This window comes from Schistocerca serialis, chromosome 10 (assembly GCF_023864345.2).
Source record: "Schistocerca serialis cubense isolate TAMUIC-IGC-003099 chromosome 10, iqSchSeri2.2, whole genome shotgun sequence".
Lineage (NCBI taxonomy): Eukaryota > Metazoa > Arthropoda > Insecta > Orthoptera > Acrididae > Schistocerca > Schistocerca serialis.
In genome coordinates this window covers 96,126,859-96,146,564 of record NC_064647.1, presented here as the reverse complement: position 1 = coordinate 96,146,564, position 19,706 = coordinate 96,126,859, and the positions used below count along the sequence as shown (strand labels likewise).

At 44.4% G+C, this 19,706-nt stretch overlaps 1 protein-coding gene across 2 annotated transcripts in view; it reads left to right on the top strand.

Annotated features, from left to right (window-relative positions):
- Nucleotides 1-18,130, top strand: part of LOC126425125 (arylalkylamine N-acetyltransferase 1-like) — a 163,759-nt gene extending 145,629 nt beyond the window's left edge. For both annotated transcript variants that reach the window (XM_050088069.1, XM_050088068.1), the window contains exons 3-4: nt 2,548-2,842; nt 15,311-18,130. In XM_050088069.1, the coding sequence (XP_049944026.1) occupies nt 2,548-2,842; nt 15,311-15,509 (494 nt within the window). In that variant the 3' untranslated portion in view covers nt 15,510-18,130. The remainder of the gene's footprint in view (nt 1-2,547; nt 2,843-15,310) is intronic.
- The last annotated feature ends 1,576 nt before the right edge of the window (nt 18,131-19,706 follow it).

Below are 19,706 nucleotides of genomic sequence, written 5' to 3'. Positions count from 1 at the left end.
ACAGAACGCAGCATGGAGAAAAGTCTTCCGAAGTAAGAGTGATTTCAGGTGTGCCGCAGGGGAGTGTCATGGGACCGTTGCTATTCACATAAATGACGTGGATAACATCGGAAGTTCACTGAGGCTTTTTGCGGATGATGCTGTAGTATATCGAGAGGTTGTAACAATGGAATATTGTACTGAAATGCAGGAGGATCTGCAACGAACTGATGCATGGTGCAGCGAATGACAATTGAATCTCAATGTAGACAAGTGTAATATCCTGCGAATACTTAGAAAGGAAGATCCTTTACCATTTAGCTACAATATAGCAGGTCAGGAACTGGAAGCAGTTAATTCCATAAATTATCTGGGAGTACGCATTAGGAGTGTTTTAAAATGGAATGGCAGTATAAAATTAATCGTTGGTAAAGCAGATGCCAGACTTATATTCATTGGAAGAATCCTAACGAAATGCAGTCCGAAAACAGTACACTTGTTCGCCCACTGCTTGAATACTGCTCACCGGCATGGGATCCGTACCAGATAGGGTTGATAGCAGAGATAGAGAAGATCCAACGGAGAGCAGCGCGCTTCGTTACAGGATCATTTAGTAACCGCGAATGCGTTACGATGATGATAAACTCCAGTGGAAGACTCTGCAAGAGAGACCCCCAATAGCTTGGTAGGGGCTTTTGTTGAAGCTCCGAGTACATACCTTCACCGAGGAGTCAAGCAGTATATTGCTCCCTCCTACGTATATCATGCGAAGAGACACTGAGGATAAAATCAGAGAGATTAGAGCCTACACAGAGGCATACCGACAATCTTTCTTTCCACAAACAATACGAAACTGAAATAGAAGGGAAAACCAATGGAGGTACTCAAGGTACCCTCCGCCACACACCGTCAGGTGGCTTGCGGACAATGGATGTAGATGTAGATGTAGAATTTAAACTGCACCACAAATCATCATCATCATTGTAGCTATACATTCATATGCCTTCCTAACCACTCGTCTGGGCGACTTTTGTTTACCACACAATATATAAGATAAGAAAGCAACGAACTTTTCATCACTCCCTCGTACTCACTTGCACGCTGCAGACTCCTATACACTACTGGTCATTAAAGTTGCTACACCACGAAGATGACGTGCTACAGACGCGAAATTTAACTGACAGGAAGAAGATGCTGTGATATGCAATTGATTAGCTTTTTAGAGCATTCACACAAGGTTGGCGCCGGTGGCGACACCTACAACGTGCTGACACGAGCAAAGATTCCAACCGATTTCTCATATACAAACAACAGTTGACCGGCGTTGCCTGGTGAAATGTTGTTGTGATGCCTCGTGTAAGGAGGAAAAATGCGTACCATCACGATTCCGACTTTAATAAAGGTTGGATTGTAGCCTATCGCGATTGCGGTTTATCGTATCGCGACATTGCTGCTCGCGTTGCTCGAAATCAAATGACTGTTAGCAGAATATGGAATCGGTGGGTACAGGAGGGTAATACGGAACGCAGTGCTGGATCCCAACGGCCTCGTATCACTAGCAGTCGAGATGACAGGCATCTTATCCGCATGGCTATAACGGATCGTGCAGCCACGTCTCGATCCCTGAGTCAACAGATGGGGACGTTTGCAAGACAACAACCATCTGCACGAACAGTTCGACGACACTTGCAGCAGCATAGACTATCAGCTCGGAGACCATGGCTGCGGTTACCCTTGACGCTGCATCATAAACAGGAGGGCCTGCGATGGTGTACTCAACGACGAACCTGGCAAAACGTCATTTTTTGGGATGAATACAGATTCTGTTTACAGCATCATGATGGTCGCATCCGTGTTTGGCGACATCGCGGTGAACGCACATTGGAAGCGTGTGTTCGTCATCGCCATACTGACGTAACACCCGGCGTGATCGTAAGGGGTGCCATCGGTTACACGTCTCGGTCACCTCTTTTTCGCGATGACGGCACTTTGAACAGCGGACGTTACATTTCAGATGTGTTACGAGCCGTGGCTCTACCTTTCATTCGATCCCTGGGAAACCCTTAATTGCAGCAGAATAATGCACTACCGCGTGTTGCAGGTCACATACGGGCCTTTCTGGATACAGAAAATGTTCGACTGCTGCCCTGGCCAGCACATTCTCCAGATCTCTCACCAACTGAAAACGTCTGGTCATTGGTGGCCGAGCAACTGGCTCGTCACAATACCCCAGTCACTACTCTTGATGAACTGTGCTATCGTATTGAAGCTGCATGGGCAGCTGTACCAAGCTCTGATTGACTCAATGCCCAGGCGTATCAAGGCCGTTATTACGGCCAGAGGTGGTTGTTCTGGGTACTGATTTCTCAGGACCGATGCACCCAAATTGCTTGAAAATGTAATATGTCAGTTCTAGTATACTATATGTGTCCAATGAATACCGGTATACCATCTGCATTTCGTCTTGGTGTAGCAGTTTTAATGGCCAGTAGTGATATAATTGGTGCTGATATGTGTGTCGTGAGGACACTGCCAGTAATGATGTGAGGTGTCCTCCTGGATGTACAGACCTGTCGCTGATGGCGGTGGACTCTGCGTCGGGCGAGCTGCTGGCGGTCTGCATCAACGGCATCCACGAGCCGGGCGTTGAGGCGGAGGGGGAGGCGGCGGCTGCGCAGTGCCCCAACCCGCGCTTCCAGCGCATCCTGCAGCTGCTCACCTTCGTGGACGCCCGGGCCTCGGCGGAGCTCGCCAGGCTCTTCCCCGACCCGGCGGACCGCCGCCAGCTCGAGGTTCGCGTCGTCAGCGTAGACGCCGCTGCCCGCGGCCGAGGACTCGCCACGGCACTCATCAGGCGGTCCAGGTGGGCGCTCCAGACCCACCCTACCCTGCCTCTACACCCAAGGGGAGAAGTACACTCCTGGAAATGGAAAAAAGAACACATTGACACCGGTGTGTCAGACCCACCATACTTGCTCCGGACACTGCGAGAGGGCTGTACAAGCAATGATCACACGCACGGCACAGCGGACACACCAGGAACCGCGGTGTTGGCCGTCGAATGGCGCTAGCTCCGCAGCATTTGTGCACCGCCGCCGTCAGTGTCAGCCAGTTTGCCGTGGCATACGGAGCTCCATCGCAGTCTTTAACACTGGTAGCATGCCGCGGCAGCGTGGACGTGAACCGTATGTGCAGTTGACGGACTTTGAGCGAGGGCGTATAGTGGGCATGCGGGAGGCCGGGTGGACGTTCCGCCGAATTGCTCAACACGTGGGGCGTGAGGTCTCCACAGTACATCGAAGTTGTCGCCAGTGGTCGGTGGAAGGTGCACGTGCCCGTCGACCTGGGACCGGACCGCAGCGACGCACGGATGCACGCCAAGACCGTAGGATCCTACGCAGTGCCGTAGGGGACCGCACCGTCATTTCCCAGCAAATTAGGGTCACTGTTGCTCCTGGGGTATCGGCGAGGACCATTCGCAACCGTCTCCATGAAGCTGGGCTACGGTCCCGCACACCGTTAGGCCGTCTTCCGCTCACGCCCCTACATCGTGCAGCCCACCTCCAGTGGTGTCGCGACAGGCGTGAATGGAGGGACGAATGGAGACGTGTCGTCTTCAGCGATAGAGTCGCTTCTGCCTTGGTGCCAATGATGGTCGTATGCGTGTTTGGCGCCGTGCAGGTGAGCGCCACAATCAGGACTGCATACGACCGAGGCACACAGGGCCAACACCCGGCATCATGGTGTGGGGAGCGATCTCCTACACTGGCCGTACACCACTGGTGATCGTCGAGGGGACACTGAATAGTGTACGGTACATCCAAACCGTCATCGAACCCATCGTTCAACCATTCCTAGACCGGCAAGGGAACTTGCTGTTCCAACAGGACAATGCACGTCCGCATGTATCCCGTGCCACCCAACGTGCTCTAGAAGGTGTAAATCAACTACCCTGGCCAGCAAGATCTCCGGATCTGTCCCCCATTGAGCATGTTTGGGACTGGATGAAGCGTCGTCTCACGCGGTCTGCACGTCCAGCACGAACGCTGGCCCAACTGAGGCGCCAGGTGGAAATGGCATGGCAAGCCGTTCCACAGGACTACATCCAGCATCTCTACGATCGTCTCCATGGGAGAATAGCAGCCTGCATTGCTGCGAAAGGTGGATATACATTGTACTAGTGCCGACATTGTGCATGCTCTGTTGCCTGTGTCTATGTGCCTGTGGTTCTGTCAGTCTGATCATGTGATGTATCTGACCACAGGAATGTGTCAATAAAGTTTCCCCTTCCTGGGACAATGGATTCATGGTGTTCTTATTTCAATTTCCAGGAGTGTATATACCAACAGCATCGCAGAATTGACTGATAGCGGAACCAGCCAGTATAAAAGGGGGTGGGAACCATTCTGTTGTCAGTGGAGAAGCAGTTGACAGTATACTTATAAATCAAAAGAGTCAGTTGCGGCGGCGTGGTTCTTACCGTCCCTTTACGACGAACCTGCACCTACCTGTGTAAATGGTTCAAATGGCTCTGAGCACTATGGGACTCAACTGCTGAGGTCATTAGTCCCCTAGAACTTAGAACTAGTTAAACCTAACTAACCTAAGGACATCACACACATCCATGCCCGAGGCAGGATTCGAACCTGCGACCGTAGCGGTCTCGCGGTTCCAGACTGCAGCGCCAGAACCGCGCGGCCACTTCGGCCGGCCTACCTGTGTACATTGTCTCAGCATATCAGCCGGCCGCGGTGACCGTTCGGTTCTAGGCGCTTCAGTCCGGAACCGCGTGACTGCTACGGTCGCAGGTTCGAATCCTGCCTCGGGCGTGGATGTGTGTGATGTCCTTAGGTTAGTTAGGTTTAAGTAGTTCTAAGTTCTAGGGGACTGATGACCTCAGATGTTAAGTCCCATAGTGCTCAGAGCCATTTGAACCATCAGCATATCATCAGTTGGGAAGCCGAGTGAAACCTACTGTACTTCGACGTGAATTAGGCTGCAATTAAAATCAATAATCTACGTTTCGGGAGAAAGTTTTCTCACGAAATGAAAGGCTGGAAATTTTGTGCTTGACCCTTTTGTGGGCAAAATTATTGAGCAGCTATTTTAATGAATGTAGAGCAGATAGTAGTTAACAGATAGGTATATTTATCACACAGAATATCAAATTTGCTCCAACTGTGAAAGTGAGGTCACACAACAAGGTGTGAAGTATTCTTCCCACTGCCCTTCCTTGGAGTTAAATGACAAAAGCAACTTTTTCAATATATGTCATATTTATTTGATAAATTTACTTCTCTTCTTACAATGATTGTTCACAATTACTTGCCATGAAATTTTCTGAAACGTGGGTCTATGTAAAGTTGTATTTGACAATATGTACAAACACAGCGAGTGCTCTTTTCCGCAGCTTTGGTACTACAATGAAGGCACGTCCAGTAGGTTTCTCCTAAAATGGGTTGATGCTCCCCTACACCCACATGTCGAAACTCTTCAGGTACTTTACCCCTTTTTGCCAGGAAGACAGGTTTTTGTCCACGCCTTTTTTGGGATGAGAAGCCAGCGATCAATAGTCTGGCTAGATGGATCCTGTATGTGAGCTGATCGTGCTGTCCACTTTCTCTTTTACTTATTTTCCACAGGATAAATCTGTTCACTGCAGCAACGTCCATCAGGAAATAAAATATTCTGTGCCAACATTTTACAGAACGTCTGCCAGTAGCATACCTTTCTCGTAATTGATCAAACTTATCGACACCACCCATTAGTTTGTTATATTCTGCCACAACTTCAGGACAAGAAATCTCTGTACTAGTACCATCCTTGTTTTTCCTTTTCACTGTGGCTGTTTCTCGTTGGTCATGAATTGAGGACAGGAAAGTTCAAATGCTTCAAATGGCTCTGAGCACTATGGGACTTAACATCTGTAGTCATCAGTCACCTAGAACTTAGAACTACTTAAACCTAACTAACCTAAGGACATCACACACACGCATGCCCGAGGCAGGATTCCAACCTGCGACCGTAGCAGTCACGCGGTTCCAGACTGAAGCGCCTAGAACCGCACGGCCAAACCGGCCGGCGACAGGAAAGTGACTGGTCGGTCATCCATCCATTTTACTGCAGAAATGGCTCCTTTTGTTTCAAACTGGAATTATCCTCGTTCCAATTTTACGTTTTCCTTCATAAATTTGGGTAAATCAAAAGTATTTACGTTATACTATAGCTTTGAGGAAAAAAATCACAAAATGTCACGCAAACAGCACTGAAAGGCTCCTCTACAGAGCAACACTCAGCTATACAATGCCTCTGCGCGAAGGTACAGCAAAAACGGCGGGAACTTCCGATTGGAAGTAGTACCCTATACTGTTCACTAGGTTGTAGCACCGCACAGAGGTGGGAACTGTGAATCCCACGGGACTAGGAGCGAATTCACTGTAGTGGGAAGCATGTTTCCCGCGGCTCACGAAAGGGTTAATTAATATATCACTACCAAGGCTGTGCTAGTCTTAACACAATCACTCACAATCCCTTTCACTCACGTTAGCAAGTTTATGGTGTTGCATTTCCCGAAAACGTATTAGCTACAAAAATACGGATTGTTTTTGATTGAGAATGCTCGCCAAATATTAAGTCTGTCGGTACCAAATGCAGTCGCAGTTTTTAGCCACCGACCTGCTCAATACGCCACGAGGAATTTATGTCTTTTCTCGTCACAAAATTCACTTAAAAATTCCGAAATTTCTACACACACATCGGAATAATTATGCCGTCACTTTACCACACTTTTGATGTATGAAACACTGCTAGATCGAGCAACTTATCATTTCCATCGGAACTACTACTGCACACGTCCGAACTGTTTCATAGCTAGTCTCCCAGTCTACTGTAGAATACTCTAAGTCTTCTCTACCAGCAGAGAAAGGCGCGCGAAGAATATTGCTTTACCATTGGTCAGTTTACTCAACAGCCAATAGCAAAACAACATTCTTCCGCGTCAGTCCGCGTTTCATCAATAACCAATCGCAAAATAGTAAACCTAACAACTGCACTTTTTACCGACGTAATTATCTAATATGCTGAAGTTTTGCTTATGGATAAAGTTATTTACTATTGTTATTTATACCTGAATTAACTTTCCCTTTACCATAAACTTACTTTACAAATCTATTCTACAAAAATCCCCTTTGTCCATATCCCTACTTCTTCGAAATGTTCCCACACTAAATCCCACAACATAACTCGTTAAACAATTATCTTCATATTAACCTTAAACCACACTCACGCATCATTCATACTGCTAAAACACATTTATAACATTTTACATACACAAAAAGACACAATAGCACTTTACGAAAATACTAGAACAGTTTATGAAAAACATTCTATTACTTTAGAGCACTCTAGTGAGCACAATCGAAACTAAAATCACAGTCCCCCTATCCAATATCGTCCTCTATCGGCTGATACATAAACTACGTGCGCGTCCAGTCTCGCGTCATCATCTGTCACCCTCCAGCTCTGAGACACATCTCCCACTTGACCGCCTCCAAGGCAGGATCGTTATACGGCGTTACGCCTCACAGTGACTTCGATTGTGGACTAGTCACTGGATGCTGCCTGAGTGGCAAATGCATCACTGTCTTAAACCTGCCCATTTCCTCTGTTGTTGAGGTGATGTGATTGTAAAGTGTAAACGCAAAGGATAGACCACAGGTTTAGTGCGGACGTCAATGCGAGATGCTTTTAGTACGAGGCGTGTTTTATAAGTAAGTATCATTTTGAAATTTAAAAAAAGACTTGCTAAGATATCTCAATAATTTTATTTTTACATGAAAGTCTTTACCTTAATCTACGCACTGACGCCATTACAGTCTGATTCTTCCTTGTGTACTGAGTGTTTCAGATGCCTCCGATAATCGTGAGTCCCGCCGACTGTGAAGTACGGGCTGTTATAAGATTTCTTAGTCCTAAAGGCCTAAAAGCGAACGATATTCATCGTGAGATCTGTACAGTTTACGGAGAAAACATTATGAGCGATGGAATGGTAAGAAAGTGGGTGAGAGGATTTAAAGATGGCCGAACGAATGTGCATGATGAACAACGGAGTGGGCGTCCTTCGGACGGTAATGAAAGTTTGGTGCAGGAAGTGGACAATACGGTGAGAGAAAACAGACGCTTTGCGATTTCCTCCTTGCGGGATGACTTTCCTAACGTTTCTCGTAGTGTTTTGTATGGCATTGTGACCGAGCACTTGAATTATCGAAAATTGTGCGCACGTTGGGTACCGAAAATGTTGACGGATGTGCACAAAACGAAACGTTTACACACTACATTGACTTTTCTTGAGCGGTGCCACAACGACGGTTATGATTTCTTAAGCAAAATTGTTACGGACGATGAAACATGGGTGGCCTATGTCACACCAGAATCAAAGCAACAGTCAATGAAAGTTGAGCAAGGGCATCGTCTTGCTGCAAGACAATGCCCGTACGCATGTGGCGAATCAGACAAAAGATATCATCACATCTTTTCGATGGGGAAACTCTAGATCATCCTCTGTACAGCCCCGATCTTGCGCCCAGTGACTACCATCTGTTCCTGCACTTGAAGAAACACCTGGGCGGTCAGCGTCTTCAAGACGACGACGAAGTCAAAACGGTGGTGATGCAGTGGTTAACAAGTCAGGCGGCAGACTTCTATTAGGAGGCTATTCAAAAACTGGTACAACGTTATGACAAGTACCTCAATATTGACGGAAATTATGTAGAAAAGTATTTTGAGGTACAGGCTTTCATTTAAAAATAAAATTATTGAGAAATCTTAGCACGTCTTTTTTTTAATTTCAAAACGGTACTTACTTAAAAACACACCTTGTAGTTTCAACAATGAAACATTGTCTCAAAATATGGTAGAAAACCCAAAGAGATTCTGTTCGTATGTAAGGTACACCAGGGGCAAAAAACAGTCAATACCGTCACTGCGCGATAGCGATGGAAATGTTACCGATGACGGTGCCACTAAAGCGGAGTTATTCCTTCACGAAAGAAGACGAAGTAAATATGCCAGAATTCGAAACCAGAACAGCTGTTAGCATGACTGACATAAAAGTAGATATCTTAGGTGTTGCGAAACAACTCAAATCACTTAAGGAAGGCAAGTCTTCCGGTCCAGATGGTAAATCAATCAGGTTCCTTTCAGAGTAAGCAGACACAATAGCGCCTTTCTTAGCAATCATATACAACCGGTCACTTGACGAAATGTCTGTTCCTAAAGATTGGAAAGTAGCACAGGTCACACCAATATTCAAGAAAGGAAATAGGAGTAACCCATTGAATTACAGACCCATATCACTGACCTCAATTTGCAGTAGGATTTAGGAGTACATACTGTACTCGAACATTATGACTCACGTTTAATAAAGTGACTTATTGATACATAACCGACACGGATTCAGAAAATATCGTTCTTGTGCAACGCAGCTAGCTCTTTATTCCCATGAAGTAATGAGTGCTTTCGACAAGGTATCTCAGATCGTTTCCATATTCCTAGATTTCCATAAGGCTGTTGATACCGTTCCTCACAAGCGACTATTAATCAAATTGAGTGCTTATGGAGTATCGTCTAAGTTGTGTGACTGGATTCTTGATTTCTTCTCAGAGAGGTCAGAGTTCGTAGTGATGGATGGTAAATCATCGAGTAGAACTGAAGAGATATCTGGCGTTCCGCAAGGTAGTGTCATAGGCCCTCTGCTGTTCCTGATTTACATAAATGATCTAGGTGATAATCCGAGCAGCCCCCTCAGATTGTTTGCAGATGATTCTATAATTTACCGTCTAGTAAAATCATTAGAAAATCCATTCCAGTTACAAAATGATTTAGAGAGGATTTCTGTATGGTGCGAAAAGTGGCAATTAGCACTACACAAAGAAAATTGCGAGGTCATCCGCATGGGTACTAAAAGAAATCCGATAAATTTCGGGTGTACGACAAATCGCATAAATCTAAGGGCTGTCAATTCGACTACATACCTAGGAGTTACAATTACGAGCAACTTAAATTGGAAAGACCACATAGATAATATTGTGGGGAAGGCGAAACAAAGACTGTGCTTTGTTGGCAGAACACAGAAAATGCGACAAACCCCTACATTACACTTGTCCATCCTCTGCTGGAATATTACTGCGCGGTGTGGGATCCCAATCAGGTAGGATTGACGGAGGACATCGAAAAAGTGCAAAGAAGGGCAGCTCGTTTCGTGTTATCGCGCAGTAGGGGTGAGAGTGTCACTGATATAATGCATGAGTTGGGGTGCAGACACTGAAACAAAGGCGATTTTCTTTGCGGCGAGGTCTATTTACGAAATTTCAATCACCAGATTTCTCTGCCGAATGCGAAAATATTTTGTTGACACCCACCTACGTAGGGAGAAATGTTCATCATAATAAAATAAGAAAACCAGAGTTCGAACGGAAAGATTTAGGTGTTTCATGCGAGAGTGGAATGGTGTAGAAGTAGTATGAAGATGATTCGATGAACACTCTGCCAGGCACTTAAATGTGAATTACAGAGTAACCATGTAGAAGTAGGTTAAACAAGACCAGGCAGATCCCATGTACTGACAGATGGGGACCTTCCAGCTTTGCGGAGAGCTGTTGTAAAAGTCGCATTAAATGAACACGAGGACTCATTCATGAGTTCAAAAGTTATACCAGCAGTCCATCTAGCACAGTGGCTGCATGTGGAGAGTTAAAAAGATTCAAGAGTGGAATTAAAATTCTAGGTAAAGGATGCCAGTTTTAAGATTCTTCAGACATTGCTATCCTCAGTGAAAATGAAGAAGAATTAGAGGATCTGTTGAATGGAATGAACAGTCTAATCGGTACATAGTATGGACTGAGAGTAAATGGATAAAAGACGAAGATAATGAGAAGTAGCAGAAATTATAACAGAGAGAAACTTAACATCAGGATTCATGGTCACGAAGTAGACAAAGTTAAGGAATTCTGATACCAAAACAACAAAACAGTCCACAACAGGCCGAACAGGAAGAACATAAAAGGTAGACCAAGACTTCCGAGAAGGCTATTTCTGGCCAATAGAAGTCTATTAGTATCAAACATAGGTCTTAATTTGAGGAAGAAATTTCTGAGAATGTAGGTTTGCAGCACAGCATTTTATGGTAGTGAAACATGGACGGTGGGAAACAAGAACAGAATACCATCGAACCCTTTGAGTTGTGGAGATTTGGTGCTACAGAACAATGTTGAAAATTGTGTGGAGTGACAAGGTAAGAAACGAAGTAGTTCTCTGTAGAATTGGTGGGGAAAGGAAAGTGTGGAAAACACTGACAAGAAGAACGGACAGGATGGTAGGACATCTGTCGAAACATCAGGTATTAACTTCCATGGTACTAGAGGCATCTATAGAAGGTAAAAGCTGCAGGGGAAGACAGAGGCGGGAATATTCAACAAAAATTTGACGACAAAGTGCTACTCTGAGATGAGAAGGTTGACACACGAGAGGAAGTCGTGGAGGGTCCCATCAAACCAGTTAGAAGACTGATAACAGAAAAAAAGGGAGTTAAAAAGAATGCCAATCTTTATTAGCAACATATTTTTGTAGCCAGTCCTAAGTGACACTTCAGGTGGGCGGTGGATGACTGGAAACGAGTGATGAATCATTCCATTCTATACCCTGTGGCACTCCAAAGGAAGGACATGGGTTTGGTAAACACCTAGAAAGTGTTACCTACCATCAAGTGTAGTGCCATTGGCGGAGTACAGAGGAGTTGGCGTTATAGTCTAGGAATGATCTTCTTGATTATGGTGTAGTCCCCTTCTTGTATTTAAGAAAACGCTCAATACTGAAGGATGTGAACACATTTCACAGTATTGTGTATTGTTTGCATTAAAGGAACAGTAAGGAGACGCAGGTTCCCCATCGTAAAGCAGCATCTGTGGGGACAATTGTTTATCCCTAATGACGTTGGTGAAGTGGACTGGCCTGTATAGGGTTCCAAACAGAACCCAATGGAGCACGTGTGGGATGAGTTGGAACCTGGAATTGGCTACAGACCCTGTCGTAACCGTTACTGTCGTTTCGGCCTTGAAGAATAATTGGCTGCCATTCCTCCTCAGTGTGACCTTTTGTTCCAATGGAGCGCTACTGTTTACATTTAGGCCCCAGTGTTGGTCAGACGACAATCCTGAAAAGTCTCAAAAATTCTTCATACAGTCGTTTCCAGGCAACTGGACTGTTTATCCACGTAGTTTACTAACAGTACATTAAATCTTAAAACAGTGGAATCAATTGGCAACTTGGATGAATCTTCAAGCCGAGTCAGCATCGAGTCTGAACTAACTGAACGTTCCATATCGAATCGCTTATATGTATTTCTCAGTTGCTGGGAAGTCCACAGGAAAGAACTTCACCAGGAGAGGTTCCATCGCAAGGCACAGCACAGCACATGGCGCTACAGACTCTGAGGCAACACTGTGAGCCAATACAGGCACATTGTAAGGAGGCCTCGCATCCCACATGACACCCCAGGAGCGTGACCTACATGAAAATTACCAACAAACTAAAGCAGCATTACACTAATAATCAGTATATATATATATATATATATATATATATATATATATATATATATATATAATAGTGTATAGTAATATAGTATATATAATGTAGTACATAGTACATTATAGTATATTATTAGTATAATGCTGCTTTCGTTTGTTGGTAATTATATATATGTATATTGATTGTTAGTGTGATAATATGATATATGATAATATGATATATAGTATGATATATGGGGAAACTATCAGTAAGGTGGGGGTCTGGTTGGTTGGTTGGTTGGTCGGGGGCAGGGGACCAAACAGCGAGGTCATTGGTCCCATCGGATTGGAAAAGGATGCGGAAGAAGTCAGCCATGCCCTTTGCCCTTTCGAAGGAACCATCCCGGAATTCGCCTGAAGCGATTTAGGGAAATCATGGAAAACCCGAATGAAGAAGAACGACAGTTCAAACCTGCCTCCAGCTATCTTGATTTATGTTTTCCATGATTTCGCTAAATCGCTTCAGGCGAATTCCGGGATGGTTCCTTCGAAAGGGCATGGCCGACTTCCTTCACCATCCTTCCCCAATCCGATGGGAGCAATGACCTCGCTGTTTGGTCCCCTCCACCCAACTAACCAACCAACCAACCAGACGCTAAGACAAGCCATCGCAAAGCCAAAGGGGAACACAGCCCATATTCCACTAGTAGCTTTCCAGATGCTTTTGATCAGATTATTATATCATTCATGTTTCACTTGGATGAAAAAAATAATTGTGATTGTGCTGTGAAAAAGAGGCTTAACCGGAACCCAGGTAGTCCCCGAGGGACAGCAACCCACATAACACCACAGTGAACGAGGTTTTCTATGACCAAGGCATACCCAAAAGCACCATGGTAAACACCGGCTATTTACTTACAAGATAATGGAGCACTGCTTCCTGCAGGGGGAGCGCGAGCCACGGCTTGCAGGTAGTATCACTACGCCAAAACCTGATTGGCTGGAGGCAGCTATTTAGGGGGTAGAAACAGGTCCGAAGTTCAATTCAAGCCGGATGCCGACCTCGTGCACTGCGACCGTTGAAGATTACGTCTTCGTCTCGGAACTGGACTGTTACTAGTGTGTGAGTGAGTTCCCATGAAGCTTTGTGGAAAATTAGAAGTGGACTTTTGTTTGCCTCTATTAGGAGACTTTTTTCGTTATCGTTGCCTTTCGTTTGTACACTCCTGGAAATTGAAATAAGAACACCGTGAATTCATTGTCCCAGGAAGGGGAAACTTTATTGACACATTCCTGGGGTCAGATACATCACATGATCACACTGACAGAACCACAGGCACATAGACACAGGCAACAGAGCATGCACAATTTCGGCACTAGTACAGTGTATATCCACCCTTCGCAGCAATGCAGGCTGCTATTCTCCCATGGAGACGATCGTAGAGATGCTGGATGTAGTCCTGTGGAACGGCTTGCCATGCCATTTCCACCTGGCGCCTCAGTTGGACCAGCGTTCGTGCTGGACGTGCAGACCGCGTGAGACGACGCTTCATCCAGTCGCAAACATGCTCAATGGGGAACAGATCCGGAGATCTTGCTGGCCAGGGTAGTTGACTTACACCTTCTAGAGCACGTTGGGTGGCACGGGATACATGCGGACGTGCATTGTCCTGTTGGAACAGCAAGTTCCCTTGCCGGTCTAGGAATGGTAGAACGATGGGTTCGATGACGGTTTGGATGTACCGTGCACTATTCAGTGTCCCCTCGACGATCACCAGTGGTGTACGGCCAGTGTAGGAGATCGCTCCCCACACCATGATGCCGGGTGTTGGCCCTGTGTGCCTCGGTCGTATGCAGTCCTGATTGTGGCGCTCACCTGCACGGCGACAAACACGCATACGACCATCATTGGCACCAAGGCAGAAGCGACTCTCATCGCTGAAGACGACAAGTCTCCATTCGTCCCTCCATTCACGCCTGTCGCGACACCACTGGAGGCGGGCTGCACGATGTTGGGGCGTGAGCGGAAGACGGCCTAACGGTGTGCGGGACCGTAGCCCAGCTTCATGGAGACGGTTGCGAATGGTCCTCGCCGATACCCCAGGAGCAACAGTGTCCCTAATTTGCTGGGAAGTGGCGGTGCGGTCCCCTACGGCACTGCGTAGGATCCTACGGTCTTGGCGTGCATCCGTGCGTCGCTGCGGTCCGGTCCCAGGTCGACGGGCACGTGCACCTTCCGCCGACCACTGGCGACAACATCGATGTACTTTGGAGACCTCACGCCCCACGTGTTGAGCAATTCGGTGGTACGTCCACCCGGCCTTCCGCATGCCCACTATACGCCCTCGCTCAAAGTCCGTCAACTGCACATACGGTTCACGTCCACGCTGTCGCGGCATGCTACCAGTGTTAAAGACTGCGATGGAGCTCCGTATGCCACGGCAAACTGGCTGACACTGACGTCGGCGGTGCACAAATGCTGCGCAGCTAGCGCCATTCGACGGCCAACACCGCGGTTCCTGGTGTGTCCGCTGTGCCGTGCGTGTGATCATTGCTTGTACAGCCCTCTCGCAGTGTCCGGAGCAAGTATGGTGGGTCTGACACACCGGTGTCAATGTGTTCTTTTTTCCATTTCCAGGAGCGTATGTTCAGTCATCAACCTCGTGAACTTACATCAATAAAAGTTGTGTTTGTGAAAAATTGCGAATTGTCAGTCACAACAGGGATCTCTGTTAATGCCTATCATCGCTGGTGTGGTTCTTTCACAGTGAGCTGGCCAAGCAACACGGCATCCCACTGGTTCGTATTGACTGCACCAGCCACTACTCGGCCCGCGCAGCTTCCCGGCTCGGCTTCGAATGCATCTTCTCCGTGCCGTATGCCCAGTACGAGCGAGACGGCGAAGTCGTCTTCACACCCGACGAGCCCCACAAGGAGGTCGCTACCTGCATCAAGAGGGTCATCTAGTGCCGAAGCAACAGCAGCAGCAAAAGTATGTCGGTACAAACTGGTAAAGAGTAAAGAAAATAGTGCTGTATACAACTTCAAGTACAAAATGTGCACAACGAGTGACTGTCCTCTAGGCACCAGCTCAGCCTGAGCTTAAGCAGGAATCCTGTGACGTAGCGCCTCGACAGGCAGTCCTGACTAGCTACGATCAAGATGCAGGGAACGGTGGGGCAAAGTGACCATAAAGTGACCATTCTAGGGGAAACTGGATTTTCGCAAAACAGTGCATCTTGACAGAAGTCAAGCGTACACATTCTGAATGTACGTATTATAAATTATCCAGCCGAACATTTTAAGTGAAAAAGAAAATAATTTATACATGAATCACACGCGTTTCTCTGAACGCTTACATAATGACCACTTTCCCTATCTAACGGGATACTGTAGCCAATGCCATCGCAACAGGATCCCGTTTTTGTTATTCTGATTTCAACCCGTAGTCCAGTCATCTTGATGCCCTAGTACATGAAAAATACCGTAAGGCAGCAGCAGCCTGTTTTCAGTCAGCAAACAGGGATGGTTTTACAAAAGGATTCAGAAGATAGTCTAATTTTTAGTAATATGCATGATAAAGTATGTAACTAACTCTTATTGGGGAACCACCTTGGACATTTTTCTTGACGAGTAGTGTGGCTACATTTCCCTATCAGATGCACGTACAAGTGATTCACTGATGGAATCATTGAAAAGAAGGAAACAACATGTAACTACATTTTAGCCCCAAGGCATTGTTTAGAGAATGTAAGAAGACTTACTTTACATCAGGGATCTGAAAATCCGAACAGGTGTTATTAAAAATTCCGGAACAAGCTTCCTCTTTCAAATCACTCACATCGTTCATGGTGTATATTAGAACTGGTTTGTCCCCTCCTTGGCAGGTAGCAGTACTGATCAGTCCAAAAATATACGATGGACACTTCACCACACCGTCCCCTACTACTGTGAGTGCTGTACGCATTAGCACAAAATTCTACGAAATTCCACTAATGCCCGGCTTCGATAAATTTTGTTCCAGTTGTCTACTCTCTGTCTCTGTCTCTCTCGCTCATTTTCACTCACTCACACGCACACACACACACACACACACACACACACACACACACACACACACACACACATCTTGGAGGACTCACGTTCATATCGCTATGCAGCCATCTGCATTTAAGGTTTACATGTTTTCCTAACACTTAAGACAAATGCTGAGATGGTTCCTTTGAAGAGGACGTGCCATAAAGCAAGTATGTAACAATTTTTGCATTCATGTATTCCATATTATGAGACGTGATTGTATGGAACGCAACAAGAAAAAACGTAGAGTAGACATGGGCTCTAAGATTCATACCTTCAGAGCTATGAACACTTGTTCATCTTCGCCACTGTGACACACGTCTTCCCTACTACGGAAGACCTACAGAATGAAGTAAACAAATGAGAACAGTTACACTATTACCCTGGAACAGCAGAGTTTCTAATAGAAACGACCTATTGGTTAATTATATGCTCCATAAACAATTTGAATCAGTCTTTTATCGAAATGATGTGTAACGCGCCAGTTTACAGAATATATTCACATGTTTGCAGGATACCGCTTTTAAACAGAAATTCGTTCATATAATCTAAGGAGTTGTCTGGGAAAAATAAGTTTAGGTCAGATTTAAAAATTGTTTTGCTACCTGTTAAATGTTCCACATTATTGGTCAAACGGTCAAAATCTTTATTTTGATGCTTATTGAAGTCCTTTCAGGGCCACTGGCAGTTTCAATAATGGGTAACGAAGCTAATTCTTGTCCTAGTGTTGGAGGTATCATTGTTCTTATCAAACTGTGATGCATTATTTATGAAGAATTTCATTAGCGAATATGTGTATTGTGAAGGTGGATTTAAAGTGCCTAACTCCTTGACGACCACGAATGAACACCGTGTATTATTATTACTGCTCGCTTATATGCAACCAGTGCTACACGTATTATTCAAAGGAAAATGCAAACCAGTTCTGTAGCTATGCTATATATTCAAGATTGTAAATTATTGCAAAAGGTAACTTCAACCACTGAAAACATATGCACAAAATGAGTTATGTCGAGTTCAATGAAAATTATGATCAGTGTTAGTACTTATACATTCCAATAAAACTGTGGTGATTCTAGAAGAAATTAGTAAATATTTGCAATAGCCATGCATATGAAAGGAAAAAAACTGTACAGCAGAACTTAGAGGTGCTGGAACACTGATAACAATTGAAGAGCACAGGAAAATAACGTTCTTTGTCCACATTATCAAATGGTTCATAAGAGCAATTTTAAAGCTTGAAACTGAATTTCATGGATACAAATGGACAAAATCTATGAAAAGAAAAGTCATTCAGAAGGATATATTATTTACATTAAATTTAATATTAATTGAGTGCATAAATATTTAAATGGTGGTTTTATTGGGACAATATTTAACGCAATGTCATACACTTTTATATAGAGGAATATAAGATATTGCAAATAAAACTATATTTTTGTAAATGTTATTTGTCAGATTATTTTGTAATGAGAAACAATGTTTGAAACAATAAAGATACTTCCTGATAAGCATTTTCTTTTTACTTTTTTTACTTCAAGTGATAAAATACTAAAAGAATAAAGTATACTGTCACTTTGTCCCAACATGCAGTTCTCAGACTAGTGTAAAAGTTTGTGAAAAACACTCTAGCCTCTTGTCTGCAATACTCATTGAAGATCTGGAGGTGCTAATACTTTTCTTTTGATGTTGCCAGAGGAGTTTAAAGAAAGTTACTGTTATTATTATTATTGGCAGCAGACAAAATTATTCTAAATTCATACTCTATTATTTTTATATTTTACCTTTGTAAGCTGGGGATTGATATTCTCCAGGCTGCTGCTCTTGAAGTTGCTGAAAAAATTCTCACCACCCTATCAGTGAGACGGGGATGTTTTTTGTGATGATTAGCTCTCTCATGAGCCTCGTCAGGAAAGAACATTTCCTCAAATATTTCTTCTTTGTATCGTATCTTAACTGACCATCACGACATCAACTGGCTTGTGTTTACATCGAGCTTCAATCATGATTTTCACCCAATTCATTACAACTTCTGCTACTGCTTTGGAGTTAATCAGTCCCATATTATTATCAAATTGCATAAAAGTGTATATTAGCTGAACTTACTTTCACTGCCTCCAAAAGTTTCAGTTCACTCTCAAGATAATTAAGATACCTTGGTACAGTTTAATTCTTGTTCCCCCCTGAACACAAATCGCAAAAAGCTTCTTAGATGTTTCACTTTCTTATGTGGTAATTCTGTCATGAAGCAATTAAAAAGGAGACAATTTAATTGGCTCTTTTGTTTCAATATCTTCAGTGTAAATACAGAACGCTGAAGTACCATTTGAAATTGCTGAATTTTGAAGGAGTAAAAAGACAACTGCCTTTTGTAACAGAAATTGTTAGTACTTACTTTATGTTAACATACTTTCTTTGCCAGTCTATGCAGATTGCTTCTGTTTAGTTGACTTACGGCATCTGAAACGAGCATTTCTCTTTCTTACGTAAATTGTTGAAACTTTCACTTTGTGTACTTTCTGGTCAATGGTGATCATATTAATTTCTTTCAAGACTTGTTTCTTCATATCATCATCTAAATTTGCAGATAACATTGCATTCAGCACTTTCATCTCAGCTGTGTACTTATCGCATGCTGATCGTGCATCATTCCTTGGGTGTTCCAAAACTATATTGAAATTGGCGCTAATACTGTTCTGTACATTTCATATATGTCAAAATTTGGGTATTTTTCCTGGAACATTTCACGCAATTTTTTTCATGAAAAATTCCTCTCGGAGATAAAACTTCTTGATCTTGTCATTGCTGTAATGATCTACGCTTAAATGAATGAATGTGATCATAAACTGCTATTCCTACTGCTTCATTTATTTTCTGTTACCTACTTCCATGCTTATCCTTTCCAGCACGAAGAGACTTGTGCAACTCCCATAATTTCTGAACTGTCGTTAATCATGGCCTTGTTATTCCATGTACTGCCACGAAGACTTTTCTACATACAGGTATTTCATGTACGATGTCGTAGCCTTTTACTCTTACTCTGTAGTTGAAATTCCACTCTCGAAGCTCTGCTTTAACTCTATTATT